Raw genomic sequence first — 17876 nt, forward strand, 5'->3', positions numbered from 1 at the left:
ACTCTCACCTGAAAATGAATGCATGCACAGGAGCCAAGGACAATATATTTAAATACTTTCTTTCTTCTCTTGTGGTTTGAAAATCTGTTTTAATCATGAAACAATCTATCTGAATTATTTTTTAAACGTTTATACTGATGACTTTGCAAAGGGTCCCATTGTATTACTATCAATAATACAGACAATAATGAGTTACGCACAGTTGTTATTTCTCTAACCATCTTATCTTTTCAAATGTGTATTCCATTCGCAGGTGTATGAGGAGAAGCAGAAGCGTTTTGAGCTGGAGATGGAGGAGCTCAGGCAGAACTGTGCGACCAGAATGCAGACCGCCTCTCAGAAAGCTCAACGGGCGCAGCAGGTCCTCCAGCTTCAGGTCACTTTACAACACAACTCTATATCTTATCATTTAACTCTATTTGCTTTTAAATAAATCATTGCATGTGCCTGTTCTGTGTACATGTTCAGGTCTATCAGCTGCAGCAGGAGAAGAGGAAGCTGCAGGAGGACTTTGGTCAGCTCCTGAAGGAACGGGAGCAGCTGGAGGAGAGGTGCACTTCTTATGAACATGAGAAAATACAACTGGGACCACGACTGGAGGAGACCAAGTGGGAGGTGAGAGTCATTTTAGACACTTGTATTGTTATATTTATGTTGCTCACATAAAGGGTCAATATAGACATTTATATTATGGTAATGAAACAAATTTGACTGTTTATGGATTAGTGCTGAGCAAAACCGGTGTTTTTTGTTTTGCTCCGGTTCCAAGTCATACTACGATCCGATACCAATGCATTTTGTATTAAGATTCATTGAAACTCCTCTACTAGAAAGCATTTTTACCATGACATCATTATCTTTGATCCAGCCCGGCTTGAAAAACTGCAATTTTTGGAGAAATGTTATGTACTTTACATGGGAATCAGTACTTTTTGACACCTCAGTCAGTATTGATATGTCTATATTTGTTATAAATCTGCCCCTCACTAATGGACGCACATGTTTTTTTTATTAGATTAAATAGTGTTAATATAAAATTGGAGTAAATCAATCTTATTAGATTGTATACAACACTGTATTGTAAAAATTGATTACAAAATTAAATAAAAAAGTGACCAGTAAAAAGGTGTCCTATGACCATTTTAGCCTCCAATAATCATACTGTATGTCACTATGCTGATTTAAGAATTATATACACTTTATTAATCCATGTGTCTACATTTCATCACAATTCTGTCACTTGTTGGCGTCCAAAACCTGAATTCATAAGAAGAGTTGACCTTGAAATAATACTTGATTAATAAATATATAACTCACCAACACTCAACGACAGATGATTTGTGAACTGTTCTGACAATGGAAGAAAAGGTTGAGAATCCATGTGCTATAATAAAAAGATATCCACGTCCTGTGTTTTTCCAGGTGTGCCAGAAATCAGGGGAGATCTCTTTACTGAAGCAGCAGCTGAAGGATGTGCAGGGAGAGCTAGCGCAGCGCGTGGGCGAGATCGTGTCGTTGAGAGGCCAACTCCGAGAGACCCGCGGCGAGCTCACCAACGCACAAGTCCTGCTGCAAGAGACCCACGGCATGAACCGAACCAGGACGTTAGAGCTGGAGGTGTGCGAGAACGAGCTGCAGCGACGCAAAAGTGAAGCGGAACTACTGCGGGAGAAGGTTGGACGACTCGAGGGCGAGATAATCCAGCTAAGAGACGCTTTAGCCAGTCAGGGCCCAGGAAATCGACAATGTCACGTGTTTCAGGAAGCGGAAGAGCATCTGCTGGCTTTTGAAAGCGACGAAGCGAAAGCGCAGAGACAAAACCGCACGGACGCCCTGCAGAACATAACGATACAAATGGACAGAATGAAGGGCGAGCTGACTTTTGAGCGTCAGAGAGCGGAGGAGCAGCTGGTGAACTTCGAAGAGGAGCGCAAAGTGTGGCACGAGGAGAAGGAGAAGGTGATTCGCTACCAGAAACAGCTGCAGCAGAATTACGTGCAGATGTATCGCAGGAACAGGGAGCTCGAGCAGCACCTCCAGGAGCTGAGCCACGAGCTGGAGAGCAGGGAGGACGACGACGGCAGCGGGAACGAGATCAACTTTGACGAAATCGCCGCGACGGAGATATGACGCAGCATCTCCCCGTTCGGATTTGCACTAGTTTCATTTGTATTCTGTTCCTCCCGTTCGCCACGGGGGAAAAACGGAGCAGAGGGGAGGCGTAGAAACTTCCCCGGTATGTTTTTTGATGAAGAAACTCGCGGCGTTTCGTTATATTTGTGCATTTTGCCTGCTCAGTCTAATTCCGAACCATTAAAAGTTACTTGCCCTCTCAGGTGTCGTAAATACACAGACAGTTGCAGTATTCCCAAATGGGACCTGCCTCTCGGGTCTTTCCTCCTCCGCAGATCATAACCTCTATTAGCTGTTAGTAGGTCAGGTCAGGCTTCCATTTGGCAGTAGATCTCTTCATTTTCCCAATGATAATCTGATAATGATATTTGCAATCCATACGCAATGAGCTAAATATGTACTCTGGATGAAAGAAGCACTATTTTACTTTTCTGGCGGAGGTTCTGCCACTCGCTTTTGTCCATGGAGAATATTTTGGCCTGGACGGTTCCACGGTGTGGCATTTAACAGACAGAGTCCAATCAGTTTTCTGGGCATTTTTGGAGCAATAAAAACACCTGTAATTGAATAACTGCATGTCATTTAAGGCCATACTGTGGAATATTCCAAGCAAAGTAATAGAACTCCACACCACATCTTATAGGTTCAAGTTTCGCACAAAAAGTGAGTGAGTGGACCGTCAAATTGGCCGCACCTTTTCAGAAACATCCCTTCGTACCCTTGTTTAAAATACTACACTAAAACATTGCCAAATCTCAAAAAGATAAAAAGAACAGTTTCCTTATTATAGAGGATATACTTGATATTCAAATTCAAGTCTTGTAGACGTTTTATCGCCCACCTCTCTACATCTGTGACGGTTGTATGACTAAAACTCAACCTTTCACTGTCCTTCTACTGTGCCACTCGTATGACTGGTCCGCCCGCTGGGTTTAAGACTCCGCGCCGACTAAATATGTGCTAAGAGTCACCCTCAATAGTCCAGTTGATTCACATGAAGCCAATACTTACCTTTTAAAACGTGGGAGTCGGTCTACACATCCAGTGCTCCGCGGTCAGACCTGTAGGTGGCGCTTGCAGTAAATTGCGTGATGTGATAAAGCAATATTTCAGTGTTCAAGGTTATTTTGTGAACAATAAATTTATAACTACTACATTTGTATCATTGTCATGGTCAAATTATTCACATGCAGGGAATATGATGACAAATATATGGACAGGGGCAAGATCAAAGCAACCAAGTATGATCATGAAAATGGGTAATATATTATTAAAAGGCAATCATGGTTAAGTTAATTATTATGTGGCGGTTCTGACATTTTATCTCGAAATGGAGCAAAAGTAGCGATTACTATAATCAGCTCCATTATGAATATATTGGGATATGACAAATCACATTGGAATGCTTATAAATCTAATGAGACGTAATGTTATTTTAACTGTTTATAACTTTTGCATAAAGATATAGCGTGATAGTTTTAAGAATACCAGTTAAGCTTTACTAAGACATTGATTGTATTATTGGTTGGAGTTCTTGACACAAAGCATCAAAGTACTAGCAGTACAACATTTACTGTGTATTGCCGCTATAGGAAATCTTAACTCTGTGTTATTACGTCCACATTAGTCTTGACCTTTGCATTTTAGTTCCTACCTAACGAGTATATTTACTTCCCTGTTTGGAGCAGGACACACCCTAAACCAACAGAAGGCTGTTGCACTGTTGCTGCTGACTGAAAATAACTTTGTGTAAATATTTTCCAACTGGACAGAAACTGGTTATAAGTGAAGTTTTTCAGAGATGAGAGATGAAGTATAGCCACTGTGAATGACCAAAGCAATGTCCCGTGTATTTTGCGCATCCACAATAATGCTTATATATTATAGGATCTGTGTAGATGTTTTTCAGTGTAATTTTATAATTTACAATATTTGTATGAAAACGTTAAATGTATATTTTCATGCTGTACATTCTTGAACAAATCTATGTTTTATTAAAAATACCTTAAGTAGTAAATCTGGCTTGATCTTTCTTCGTGGGTTTAAACTTTCAGTTTTTTGGTGGTATTTTGAGGACTTTTCACGTTTAAAATATTTTGTTATAATAAGTTAATGGCTTTGACAAAGGTGTTTTTCATCACAGTGAAACTCATTGACATGAATTTAAAATGAAGAAGCAGTGATGAGGGAAAAATACTTCATCCAGACTCCCATCTCATTTCAAATTAAACTTTGTGGAATGTATTTGCTCAAATTAAATCATCATCTGCACAAATAATAACATTTTAGTGTGGATTTGGACCCCACATTTATTAGTTAAAAAACAGTGAGAGAAACATATATATTTACACAGGTACTGCACATATTCATAATTTCCAAATGCCCTATAGCACGATTCCTATGGTTTGTGGTCCTAAAAACATTGAAAACATATAAGACACTGTCCTGTGACTAGAAGGCTCTTGTCTGCCCTCTACAGGAAACACGTGTATGTACAAGTTACATTTTCATCGTGGTGTCAGGTGATGATTTTATGACCACAGACGTTTAAGGGCAGTCTGGTTTCAATTTGCAGCTCATCAGCCTGCAATTGTTTAATAATTCAAGAGAACGAGGACATCCACTCCTCCACAGTGTATTGGCTTGATGCTTTTTGTTTATTATCCTTCATTTTAACACTGGCATCATTGTCCATTCATTAGAAAAAAACAGGATATTTACAAAAGACTTCCCCGCTTTAGAGAAATATTCCTGTTTGACATTTAGATGTGGGTAGTAATCAGGGACACACTTACTTCAGTCATGTTTTTTGAATACTTCATGTACTTCAAGTACTTTTATCACACAATACTGGTTCTTTGTACTCAAGTATTATTTTGAAGTGATGGTACATCTCACATCAGTCAAATTTGGTAATTCCTCAGGGACCAAAGCTCGGTGATGTATTTTATGCACCTCTTTTGAACATAAAAATGAATATACTAATAATAATAATTCATCTAAATTTGTAAAAATGTGTCATGTATTTTTTATTTTTTTACTGTTTTGTTTACTGATACAATAACATAAAACTGTACTTGAGTAGTGGCTTCTCCAATACTTATTTTGCTGTGCCTGGAGTAGTTCTTTGGATCACTTCTACTCGAGTAATATATTTAAGTTACAGTATTCTTCCTCACTCTGAGCTTCTCTCTCTAACCACTCCTGTTAACATTATATTGTGACAAACTTTAACATCTTGTGTCTGTGGCTTTGGTCGAGTGCAGCACTAAATCCTCTTAGGGATTTTGCGGGACTTTGACGACAAAAACCATGGGGTCTTTGGCCTTGTTGCTGAAGGCTTTTCGGATAATATCCACAGCGTGTTGATGAGTGACTCCCTGTAAAGATACTCCGTCTACTGACACCAGCTCAAATCCAGCCTGAGGACAAGAACATCAAGTATAATCCACATAGATTCAGTAAAAGTCAAAATATAGATGTAATATATGATTGACAGGAGTAAGAGAGTATTTCTGAATGATAATAATCGTTACCTTTAGCGCTCCACTGGTCGAAGCTGCTCCGCCAGGAAAAATCTTCTCTATCTTTATAATTGGCTGAACCTTTGATTCCATTCCACCGGATATACTGATACCTACAGGAAAAACACATTATACAAAGAGGCGTATTATATTATATGCATTTTATTACAGTGTAAAAGCAGGGCAGAGGATTAAAATGGCTTTTTGTTTCTCCTTCACCGTTTGTTAAGCATTTATTTATAAAGATAAGAAAATTTTCATAACAGATTAGAAAAGATCTCTCACACACTCACTATAAGAGCTGTGTTTTCTACTATTCTCACTAATTTAGTCAAGTGCGAAGCCTGAATTTTGTGGTCAAATACGTGATGTTTTCTTCTGATGTGAGGAAAGCAACTGTATTCTGAACACAACCAAATGACAGAGTCAAACATTTGTACTTTGAATATGTATTTTTGGTAAATGTATTCACTTACTTCCCCACACTGAGTACCACAAATACTGCACTTCAGTACTACATAGATCTTTACCTAGAGATTGTTTGGTCTTGGAGATGCTGACCGTCTTGAGCTCGTACTTCTGTTCAGGCTCAGTCCCATTGAGTCCATTCTCAGATAAATGTCCGTTAACATTTCGACTCTGTTTCTGTTCCAAACTCGGGCTGAACACTTGGGACAGCAGAGGCCGGCTCCTGTTTGAGGCACTTTGAAGCGTAAACAAAACTTGCTTTTCCTTTTTCCCTTTCGAGTGTCCGTTCCTGAAGGGGGACCTCCCTCTCTCAGAGGTCGTGCAGCTTTCATCTGACCTTGAATGCAGTGAAACTTCGTCAAAATGAACCGAGCGGATGGTCCCTATGTCAGTCCTCATGGGGGGGCGGGAGTCCTCAGTGCGGGCCAGGAGCCAGTTGGGGACCATGGGACTGGAGGGTGGTTTCAGGACCCTGGATTCAGAGTGATACCCGTCCACAGGAATGTCCAACAGAGGAGAGAAGGCACTGGACGTGTGGGGTCTGGGCCAGCGAGGAGCAGTCAGGCTGAGCTTCTCCAGCTGCTCCAGCAGGTGGCTCTCCTTCTCCACCTCCTCAGAGTGGTGCAGCTCAAAGCCTCCTCTGTAGTCTGCGTGCACAAAGTGTGATTAGGAACTGAGGTGAAAAAACATTCAGAAGTGAAAGTACTAAGCTATAAAGCCACTCTACTACAGTTTTGTATGTTTTTGATGAGGAAACCTTACAGCATGGTTAAAGCTGTGTCAGTGTAGCATAATAAAGGACCTTTAAAATCTCCAACAGCATATCACATTTCAGAATCTGCTATACAAAGGTTCAAACGGTGCTCTGTGAATCAATGAACTCAAACAAAGGTGTGTATTTGTAAAGTGACACAAACTTTGGGTTAGAATGACAGAGCCTTAGTCACGATAGTTACTGTTATTAAAGGTGCACTATGTATGTTTTCTGCACAAAAGTGAACGTTATTACTTTGCCTGACTATTCCACAGTTTAATATTAAACTTATCCATCATTATGGAGACAGGCAGGCGACCTCACAAGGCCAAGTTACAGGTCAAATCTGTGGAGAGGCGATCCCGCACAGTAAGAATATATATTTAAGAAGTGTTTTTGAGCACTAAAAATACATGTGGTCGAATGAATTCAAGATAGACTAGTTTAATGCCCTACTATGGCTCACTCAAGGCAACGCAATGTCAGGAACAGACCTGGGATGGGTGTGATGAGGTGCCGTTTGGGGGTCCGGCCAGTGTTGGGCGAGCGAAGTGGAGGCGTTCGGACTAAAACACGAAACAATTTAGCATCAACATTATATATTAAATACATTTTAGTTGTGTTCAGAACTATAATAATACTCACTGGAGCGATACTTGAGGATGTCATAGGCCTCAGCTTCAACTGGGGCCACCATGTTGTTGAATAAAGTGAGGTCAGACGGGGAAAGCAGCATCCTGAAAGAACACAAGGAAATGCATTCAGTTATTTACTGTGCCAAGCCTTTTTATTAGACTCTGTGTAACATTGAATTTAATGTGATTATCCCGAGAAATCCCTAATCTCCTTGTGATTTCTGATGTAACACCACAGTTTACACATTAAACGACAGCAGAATGGATTACGACATGGTGAATTAAGTGTTTACATATTTGCATTCATTTATAAGAGAGAGAAAATATATGTTAGTTTTGTTACTTTTGTTGTCTTACCTGGCTTCTCTCAGCAGCAGCAGCTTTTCAGGTCTGTCCAGAACGCCCAGTAGGTGGCGTATGAAGGTTTCTACTGACTGCTCTGCTATGTACTACAGACAAACAATTGCAAAACAACATTGAAATTATAAAAATAAAACATACCTAAAACATCCTTGTAATCTGATTTTAATGACATTGCAGTTGGTAGTATTTTAACTTTATCAGCGGTCAGAACTCAACTGTCAACTGTCTTTTCAAACTTTATAAAATATCTAAATAGACTAAATATTCTATGTATAGGTCAAAATTCCTGGTAAAGGGCATTTCTACAGAAAACCTCTCATTTTGACAGTTTTACATGCAATTCTAAAATAGGATTCTTTGCTGTCTTCCATCCTCTTGTTTGAACAATGTACATTCATATTTTTTGTACAATAATAGTATTTCATTCATTTCTAGATCATTCTTCTCACCCTGCGGCAGGTCTTCATCACCACAGCCACCTCTTCGTCCGTCAGAAGCCTTCGGGCCATGCCTTCCACCACTCCCAGCATCTCTGTATTTGGCTGTTTTCCATCTGGTTAAAGAAACAATAATAAAAAAAATATAATGTTTCATATGAATATACTGTCAGCATTTACATTTGCGCTCAGTTTCTGTCAGTGTAAATACATTTATTAAACTCCAATCTGTGTTTGTTTTTAAAGCAATCTCATCAAAATGGCCTATAAATCATGTAAAATGACAATATATAAATCAGAACTGCAACAATCAGAAAGTCTTAAGCTGTATAGAAAAAATAATTAAATTGACAATTGTAGTTTGCAGTCCGTCCTGTAAAATAATGCTCAAATTAATGTCAATAAACTGTATTATTTATTATTATTTTTTCCTAAATTGTCTTGCCTTTTTAAATAAAATTAAAAATGAAAAAACACTGTGTTATTTACCTTTGCCAGCCCTATCACTAGACTTGGAGCGCCCCTTACGTCCACCTTTGAACAGCAAATTTACAAAGGTTTTCGACCGCTGCAGGGTGCTCTTCTCCTCTGGGTCCTTTCCTTTCTGTTTTTTGTCCTTCTTCTGTGTAATCTCTGAGGAAAAATACAAAACCAAATGTCACTTTCTTCTTTCTCTGCGTGAGATTCATTTGTAGCATCGTTACCTGCTACAGTGACTTGGCTCTGGGACCTGGTGATGGGCCGGCTGGGTTTACTGAGAGCCAGGAGCATCGCGGTTTTGGGCGATTCTTTCTTCTTTTTGTCGTCATTTCCTCGGATGGCGGTGTCTTTGAGGAGAGTCGTGGGTCCCAAACTGCGAGTCGTGTCAGCGTGCTCCGGTTCAGACCTGGGCCAATTAATAATAATCATTTTTTTTACAATTCCAGATGTACTTAAATGAGGTATTAACTAATCAAGTGTGTGAGTAAAACATAAAAAAATCCAGCAATATCACTTAAACCTGTTTAGAAGATTACCTGGAAGTGTTTTCTTTTGTGTCTTGATTGTTTATGGAGTTTTGCGTCTTGCTTTAAACATATTATTTCATATTTTATGTGTGTGTGGTTGGTATGTGTAATTTTGTATGATGTACATGTATCAAAAACACATTTTCTTGGAGAAAAATAAAGCAATCTTGATAGAGTACAGTGAGGTATTTGCACTGCCCTGTGTTTTCCATGGCCTCAGCTCACACATGTTTTAGCATTTTGTTTTAAGGACATCATGAAATAAGTTGTTTTTTTGATAACAGTGATTCAACAATAATAATGGATAGTTTCTATAATGCTACATCTTATAATCAGAATAAACTTCTAATGAAATACTGATGTTACCAAACCCTACAGCACAATGATGTTTCCCACCTCTGGTCTTCAGTGGCGATGCAGACGTCCTCCATGTCAGAGCCAAACGGCAGACATGGAGGGAACATGACCTGAGACAGGCCGCTCAGAGAGCTGACCGGAGTCCCCGAGGAGAGCGAAGAGGCAGAGGAGGTCGAGTCTGAGCCCTGGGACGAAGAGCTCTGGGTACCGTTGGCCACTGAGTACAGAATATTACAACAACAACAAAAGATTACATTACATTATGTAATATGAAATGAATCCCATTATGGAGTGTTTGTGAAGTACATATAGACATACAGTATGTTATATGTGTATGAAAAGTAAGAATACTACTTTAATCGCTTTATTACTGCGTTAAGGGCAGATGATTAAGTAGAGCTATAGAGCTGTAGTCCACTAAAGACATTCCCTGTACATCGATTAATCAAATAAACGGGGTGCAGCACTCACAAATATTAACATCTAAGTACTAGTAACTCTAGTCCAGTCACTCCCAAAACTTCAGTAAACTCAGTCCGTGCCGTCTCCTTCCTGCTGTGGTCCATATAAAACCTTAAAATCCAAATAATATAACGAACCATGGACAGAATAATTGACTAAATAGAACTACATCATATAATATACATTTTTTACTAATTTCAACATCTGGGGAGTTTTGTTTTGAATATTTCTTATGAAAATACCAAATAATTGACATGGAAATATAAACTTCAATTCTCAATACCGTCGTAATACCATCAGATTATATCATTTGAAAACATCCAAAGTCAACATACATTTATTGAGCCATCTGTATTCCGCCACCATCTCCTTATAGGCAGGATACCGTCCAGCCTCCTGCAAAGATATGATCGCGGATATGCAAATAAGATACAGTAGAGAGCTTGAAACTTTTATGGGATCACTATATTTGATAAAGTGTAACCCTAGAACCACTGATAGCGCTCAAAACCACAGCGCATTCTACTTCCTCAACCTAAACTACAATCTCCCCTTCACTTTCAAGTAACCTTTGATAGTTGTACTGCTTTCTAACCCTAGTCGGCGTTCCGGTTCCCACAGCCCATTGTGCAAGAGCCTCAAACTAAACTTGAACAAACGGCCGCCCCGCGCTTCGCTCAGCACCCGATCCCGAGCGCCTGGTGAATAATGCACACGGCCTGGCTATTTTTCACAGCGCGAAACCCAACCTCCGACAAGTAAAGTGAGCGAGGAATATCACAACTGCGTACCACCTGTCGCGCCGGCTACGTACAAGTGTGGATATGCCCATTATACACCAACACTACTTTTGTAATTACTTAAGCACGAATAGTTCAACCGACTGTCTATTTAATTAGGCAAATTTGCAGAAAATGTTGAAACGCGGCGACTGGAATTGAATTAGATCATTATCGATGTAACAGAATGACACGCTTTCTAGTAAGCGCGCACAAACAAGGACGCACTGTGAAAGGAGAGACGGCCCGTGCGACATTAAAGCAACGATCAACAGTCAAATGTGTGGTGGATGTTAGTTAAACGGTCCCCACTGTGCACCAACATAAAGTAAATCCACAGACTATAGACAACAGTGAAACCGAATGCGAGTCAATGAGCGCTTTAGATGAGGTCGATTAACGGCAGACAAAGCGCGTGGGTTTTGTCCATTGAAGACATGAAACGTCGCTGTCTAAGTCTCTCTGCTCCTCCGGACGATGACAGGAACAATGATGTCAATTTAGCTCCATCGTTTGATTCCTCTTACACCAACTGACTTCATGTCTGTTCAGCAGAAAGGTGCCAGGTTTCATTCCCAGACGCAGACTGGTGTTGAAAACAGGGTTGAACAAAGGTAAATGAATAAAGCATAAACACTTGGTATGTGATGTAAATAACTTTTGAACATGTTTCAACACACAAAGAGAAGACAAAGTGCACGTTTCCTGAAGTAATGCAAAGACGATTTGAACAAAACAGCAGCCAAAGGTAATTACATCTCATAATTTATTGTCTCAAATATAAAAATAGTACAAAAATATTAGCTCTTATCTTACTCTCTTTTCCCCCCTCATTCTTTCTGCCAGCATATTCAGTATTATCTCCATGCGCACGACTCAAACGATTTAATTCTGGTCAAAACCTCCTAAATAAGAAACTCCCGGTTGAAGAATACGCGGGACAATAAACATTTGAAAAACAGCGTCCTCACCTTGATCGTGAGCATAACGTGCGTGTGGCTCTTCAGCACTTCCACTGCGCTGCTGTGACTAATGTCCTCGAAGCTGATCCCGTTGGCGTCAAGAATCTGGTCCCCCATTTTGATGCCGTTCTGTTCAGCGAGACCACCAGGATCCAGTCTGAGGTGTTGATGCAAACAGGTGAAGTTTCACAGCGAAACCATAAGACGCAGAACGACAGAGGAACCTACTTGGAGACATAGATGCCCAGCCCAAACTCCTTGCCTCCCCGGATGTTAAATCCCAGGCAGTAGTCGTCAGAAGTGGTGTAAAGGTGCACAATTCTTCGGAGTCCACTTCCAGAGCTGGCCTCGGAAGGGGTCTTCCCGCTCTCCTCCACTACCATCCGTCTGTGTATCAAATCCACCCTGCATAAAAGACAACGTTTATAATATCATACACAGTGAAGGATTACTGGGTTTCACATGACTTCACAACGTTCTATACCTATAAAGTCTAATAGCGATGGGGTCCAGGTGAAACTCAACATGCTAAACATATTTTGTGTGGCTTATGTGACTAAACCTAGAAAATACCTAGAGTAATCCAGGACTCGAACAGGACCACACAAAGTCTACATCGAGTCGGCACCTCCTTCCTATCACCTGCACATGTAACGTCTACGTGACTAGTCAATCGCAGTTGTTTTTAGATAATTGTAATCGTTATTTGGACTATACTGACTCTAAAACAGACGTTAAATAACCTTTTTATAACAAAGACAGTGGTATTATTAGAATAAAATGTCAAAAAAGAATAAACAATATCTGATTTTATAACAAAAACTGTTAGTACTGAACACTCGCAATACTGACCTAACCTAATACTGATGTGCAACTCTGTCATATGTGCAATTGCTGTTGGAATTCATGTGCAATTCATGTGCAATCTATGTGCTGTCGTGACACATATTCATGTGCAATTACTGTCGTGATCACATGCAATGGTATTTATGTATTTATTTATTTATTTGTCTATGGGAGTTTTTATTTATTTATAGGAGATCTTCTACTGAAAGTGTTTTTCAGACTTCCTATAAGTGATCTGTTCTTCTGTATCTATCTCTGTATCTACCTGCATTGCACCAATGAAATTTCCCCATGTGGGACAATAAAGGAATATCTTATCTTATTTTAAACAATAATACACATATTCTCTATCTAGAAGCCTTCACCCATAATTTATTGTATTGATAATATATTTAAAAGTCTCAATGTACAATAGATATAATCGTTTGACTAGTTGACCACTAAAATTATTGTTATTCGCAAACCTAGTTGTATCATTACATTGTAAAACACTGAATGAATGTCTAATGTTTGTATTGTACCATGTGGTCTTCTCCTTGGAGTAGCGGATGCCGGGGACCTTCCCGACTCGCCTCAGCACCATCCTCAGCCTGTTGCTTCCAGTCAGGACTTTAACAGCACTGCCCATGGTGATGCTCTCCAGGCTGATCCCATTCACCTCCACCAGTTTGTCCCCAACACACAGACCTGCCTCCTCTGTGAGAATATTCAGCATCTTTAGCTTTAGCTGGCTAACAAAACATAATTGTATATATTTATGCATCGTACCCGCTGTACTATCATCCTCCACTTTACTGACAAAGATGCTGAGCCCATGTTCAGATCCTCCTCTGACACTAAAGCCAAGTCTGCCATCCAAACTCTTGTCCACTGTGATTGTGTGGAGGTCTTCACTGTCATCTCCACCTGGATGGCACAATATTTACTTACTTTTTTAAAAATGTATTTGTTTCATGTATAAATCTCAGGTGTCTTAAGACACACGTGACATACAAGAACAGAAAATACGCTGGTGAAAAGCGGTGTATCATATACTCATGATAATGCATGTGCTTGTGCAGGCGCTGCAGCCCCTACCATCCACAGGAGAGTTGATGAGGATGACCCGGCCCATGGGTGAGCAGGATCGGATTCCTCGACGGCGCTGTTCCTTCTTTCGGAGAAGGTTGCGTGTAGCAGTGTGGGACCCTTGAGTGGTCCCACACGTCTTCTCCCTGCGGGACGGCTCTGAGTGAGCCATGGAAGCAGTGTGCTCCCCTTTCACTCACACTGCAGCAGGGGCTCAGCTCCTGGAGGAGCAGGCTGTGGAGGCAGGATGGATGACATGATTGTATTAATAGTGAGGGGTACAGTGAATATACATAGAAATAGAGACAATAGACACACAAATAGAAACTCACAGTTGCTGTGTGTTCTGTGGCATGGCAGCTGACTCTTCCTGCAGACTCTCTTTGGTCCATTCCTGTCCATGTTGCATCTCTCTTAGCTGTACAGACCTCAGCACAGACACATGTGTAAAGTGAAAACACAGAATACCTGTTGCTTTGTCTTGTCACATGACACTTGAGTCAACACACAGCACTGAGGGAAGTTAAAAATAGGTTTAATGCTTATATTGGCTGAGCCGTCTCACACTTGACCCAGATTAGTCACATATTTGTTTTCTTTCCATTGTAACGTCGCTTATCTTAACCCCTGGGCAGTGTTATTCAAACACTGGACTCACACCCTTCAGCACCACGGACAGCGGCACCAAATGTACGTCACAAAAACAACTTCGAAGTCGAAATAATTGACCTTCAACAATTTGCTTGGTGAGGCTAAACAGCAGTGAATTATTGTTGATTCTTATTCATGCAGGCTATTTTTGGACAATATAGACCTAAAAAGTAACACCACAACAACAAAAAACAATAAGGCCAAATGTAAATTTTAAATAATATGATATATAATAATATATTTCAAATATATATTATATTCAAATTTTATCTACACAAAACAATATTTGGCCTTAGACTGCGAGACTTTCTATGAACAGACAGAGTCAAGTTTACTTACTGAACATTTTAGGCTCCACAACAAAACCGCGAGGCATTTCACAAGAACTTACGGCACAAAAACTACACATATATAGTTCAAGGGGAAAGTCTTATGTCAACCCAAAGTTTTTGACATAGTGGAGAAAATGCAGGCTCATTGTGTATCCATCAGATCCATGTTGTGTGGAGTAACTGGACGCATGACACATCTCGGTCACTTAAAACTCCGCCCTTGAGCCACGCGATTGGCTGAAACAATAGACCATAAGGGCTTTTTAATTGGCCAGTTTTAAGCCAATTATTTCTTCAAAACCAGTTAAAAAGTAGTAACTCAACAAAATAACTCATGGCAAACGATAAAATGATTGAACATGTTTCTTCACAGTCATTTTAGTGTTGTCCATGTCGTTTATCAGAAGTTGTACAATAATGCATCCATAACTATGATAAAGAGTAAACAGCACCATCTAGCTGACAGGAGAAACGTTTCACAAGTCAGTAAGTACATAGAAAACATAATGAAAGCCTGAAAGTCTCTGCAAATATAAAAATCTGCTTACCAAAATAGAATAAAGTTCATTGACCAAGTATAAAGCACTTCTAAATGAGTCCAAGTCTTGTGTAATATGTCTTAAGTCAATATTTCCCTTTCAAGAAATCATAAAGAGGCCATTCAGCAAATACAAAGGTTTTATTGTTCACCGTCTCAAAGTGTCTTGGATCTTACACAATCGTAGCATGAACTGGATGTCAGAGCTCAAGCCTGATTTTTTTTGTCTTCAACGTTTCAAAACAGGCCATCATGAACACACCCAAGACGTCCTACTATTCTGCAACGATCCAGTTTACTTAGAGAACAGCATTTACACACAAAAAAGAAGTCTATTTGTTAGCAATCGGCTGAAGTTCATGAGGCATTCTTCTCACGGCTTCAATGACATCCTTAATGTTGACTTTATCTCCGAACTCGATTTCTCTGTGTTCAAACAGTATTCCCTGGAAGAAAAAACAGATTCATTCAAAAAGTTCCAACATCTGTATTACTATTTATATTGGACGTTTACCTGTTGTCCTCTCCCAATAACATAGACTCCACCCAGGACAAATCCTTCCCCAAAAACATTTCCCAAGAAGCCCTTTCCAAATGCCCTCAAGCCGTTCATCCAAACGCCAACTCTGAGAAACGCCAGCAGACCCATCCTCCGCTCTCGTGGTCCATAAAACCTCCTCTGTGAACGAAACAAACAAGTCTTATAAAGCATCATGCGAAACTAAACGGATCAGTCACGGATTATCAAAGTGTACTCGAAGCAAAGTTTAGATAAAGAGCCGTGTTGTAACGTTGACAATGTCCGGTCGACTTCACCGATTGAGTAAACTGTTCACATTAAATGACCTTTTCGTCCAGGAAAACGTCCCCTTTGAAGAATGGTCTGAAGGTCTGGACCTCGGTGCCAACGTCCTCCTTCACCACGGCGTACAGAGGGACCCCAAGCTCATCGAGCTCGGGTTTCAGAGAGGACAGCTCCGTAGCCTCCTACAAGACAAAATATATAAATGATTGCCCATTAAAACATACCCTTATCATTGCAATGTATGACCTCTTTGCTATGGTCTTTAGATACATGATCTCACATACAGGGAAAGTTCATTTTTTCACCTTTTAGTTACATTTTGAACAATTAAACATGCTTTAAACAGTTTTATATTTTCTGTCAAGTCATGGCAGAAGTGCTTCTATTCACAGAACTGATAACAATAAACCGATATCCATAAACTGTCACCTCTCTGCACAAAAATCATCCAGGTCTCCGCACAGCCATGACCACAGCTCCGGTGTTCTCCCACAAGGATTTAGCTTTAAAAGCCTTTTTCTCTGTGAGGAAACGGGGCAAAGGGGGAAATATTAGTGAGGAATGCAGTCGTTTTATATATCAGTTGTGGAAAAGCAAAAAAATAATAATCAGAAAGCAAAAGAATTGTGCTGAAAATTTGGAACAAACAAAAATATATAAATTAAACAATCATTAAAATTCATCGATTCTGCCACTTCTGATGACCATAGATCCGCCAATTCTTTATAAAGATCACTGCATTTAAACACTTATAGTATAGAATATATATAGTATAGGATAGTTATAGTCCTAGATTTTCTAAAAGGGGCACTTGAATATTTTTAGCTAGTTCATTTTATGCGATACCAACTTTTTTTAAACTCAATCAACACGGACAAACAAATGTAATAAAATCTAAATGACATAAAAATCCAATCATAGAATACATTAACAATCACAGTAGTAAAACCTCACCTCCTTGCAGAGTTTTGAGCTCGGCCTCTCCTAAATGCTCCAGAGTCGCCTTCAGTGCAGGCGTCAGAAACGGATCCGTCACAAAGTTCATGGCCCTCGAGAGGAGCGCGGCCGCTGTTGCCAAGGCGCTGACGATGAGCCCCATCACGGCTTGTTGGGACGTCTCTGCCCCGGACCTCCGCACGGCTCGCTCGGTTCCCCTCACGAGCTCCATTGATCCCCTCTGCAACAGTCTGCGTGCTCCAGTTACACGTGAACGCGCCCATGGAACACGCCCACTGTGTCGAAAGCGCGCAAAGTTCAACCATTGTAATAGACGCAGCTGCGGCCAATCACGTGCGTGCGTCACCGGGATAAAAGTCACGCGCCAAAATGATTAACAAAAATAATGTAAGAGAAAAGTAATGTCATAGTTGGTTGTAATGAATGGTACAAAACTGTTTCAAAAGTGTTAAGTTAATTCAAAAGGTGGAAAGGAAGTAGGCAACACAATTAAAAGTACTGTATACCTACTTTTTCACATTTTACAGTGGATAGTTTTTACTTTACTTCTCTACATTTATGATCATGTATCTGTACTTTTTACTTCACCTTTTTTTTAAACTGGACTGAAAATTACAAGACCTTCTGCAATGTGTGTTTTTATTTGTTGCATGTTCATGTGACGTCCAAGTTCTCAAAAATATGCTGTTTTAAATTATTTTCGTTATTTAAGTCTTTTTTTGTAATTGTTTTTTTTAATACTTTAGCTTTTTAAATATTGTACTTTTTCTCGAGTAATTTTTATTTAATTAATTTTCT

At 39.9% G+C, this 17876-nt stretch overlaps 2 protein-coding genes and 1 pseudogene across 4 annotated transcripts in view; 1 reads left to right on the top strand and 2 right to left on the bottom strand.

Annotated features, from left to right (window-relative positions):
• The window catches only part of LOC140368810 (leucine zipper putative tumor suppressor 2 homolog), a 28869-nt gene extending 24719 nt beyond the window's left edge, over positions 1–4150 (top strand). For both annotated transcript variants that reach the window (XM_072455878.1, XM_072455879.1), the window contains 3 exons: positions 254–376; positions 469–615; positions 1423–4150. In XM_072455878.1, coding sequence (XP_072311979.1) covers positions 254–376; positions 469–615; positions 1423–2130 — 978 coding nt within the window. In that variant the 3' untranslated portion in view covers positions 2131–4150. The remainder of the gene's footprint in view (positions 1–253; positions 377–468; positions 616–1422) is intronic.
• A 1192-nt stretch (positions 4151–5342) lies between these two features.
• LOC140369181 (PDZ domain-containing protein 7-like) lies at positions 5343–14883 on the bottom strand. 2 transcript variants are annotated; one of them, XM_072456451.1, is made up of 18 exons: positions 14786–14883; positions 14128–14223; positions 13805–14029; positions 13496–13633; positions 13249–13423; positions 12110–12286; positions 11891–12038; positions 10476–10536; positions 9718–9895; positions 9019–9200; positions 8804–8947; positions 8327–8430; positions 7872–7963; positions 7525–7616; positions 7374–7445; positions 6188–6772; positions 5670–5770; positions 5343–5555 (listed from the first exon to the last, which is right to left on the bottom strand). In XM_072456451.1, exons 3-18 carry the CDS (start codon positions 13965–13967, stop codon positions 5412–5414), a joined length of 2556 nt encoding a protein of 851 aa, XP_072312552.1. In that variant the 5' UTR covers positions 13968–14029; positions 14128–14223; positions 14786–14883; the 3' UTR covers positions 5343–5411. The 2 variants fall into 2 exon arrangements, with proteins under 2 accessions (XP_072312552.1, XP_072312553.1); XM_072456452.1 differs by lacking the exon at positions 14786–14883 and having other exon boundaries at positions 14128–14266.
• A 555-nt stretch (positions 14884–15438) lies between these two features.
• Positions 15439–17314, bottom strand: LOC140369215 (peroxiredoxin-like 2A; annotated as a pseudogene).
• Positions 17315–17876: the final 562 nt, after the last annotated feature.

This window comes from Eucyclogobius newberryi, unplaced genomic scaffold, assembly GCF_026437365.1.
Source record: "Eucyclogobius newberryi isolate DKJ021-1_F unplaced genomic scaffold, fEucNew1.0.hap1 SCAF_20, whole genome shotgun sequence".
NCBI classification, from domain to species: domain Eukaryota; kingdom Metazoa; phylum Chordata; class Actinopteri; order Gobiiformes; family Gobiidae; genus Eucyclogobius; species Eucyclogobius newberryi.

Coding starts and splice junctions, on each gene's coding strand:
- LOC140369181 (XM_072456451.1), bottom strand. CDS start 13,967: ATGGCTCACTCAGAGCCGTCCCGCAGGGAGAAGACGTGTGGGACCACT. Junction 12,287..13,248: donor TCCAAGGAGAAGACCACATG/GTACAATACAAA, acceptor TCTTTTATGCAG/GGTGGATTTGATACACAGAC. Junction 5,556..5,669: donor CGACCAGTGGAGCGCTAAAG/GTAACGATTATT, acceptor TCTTGTCCTCAG/GCTGGATTTGAGCTGGTGTC.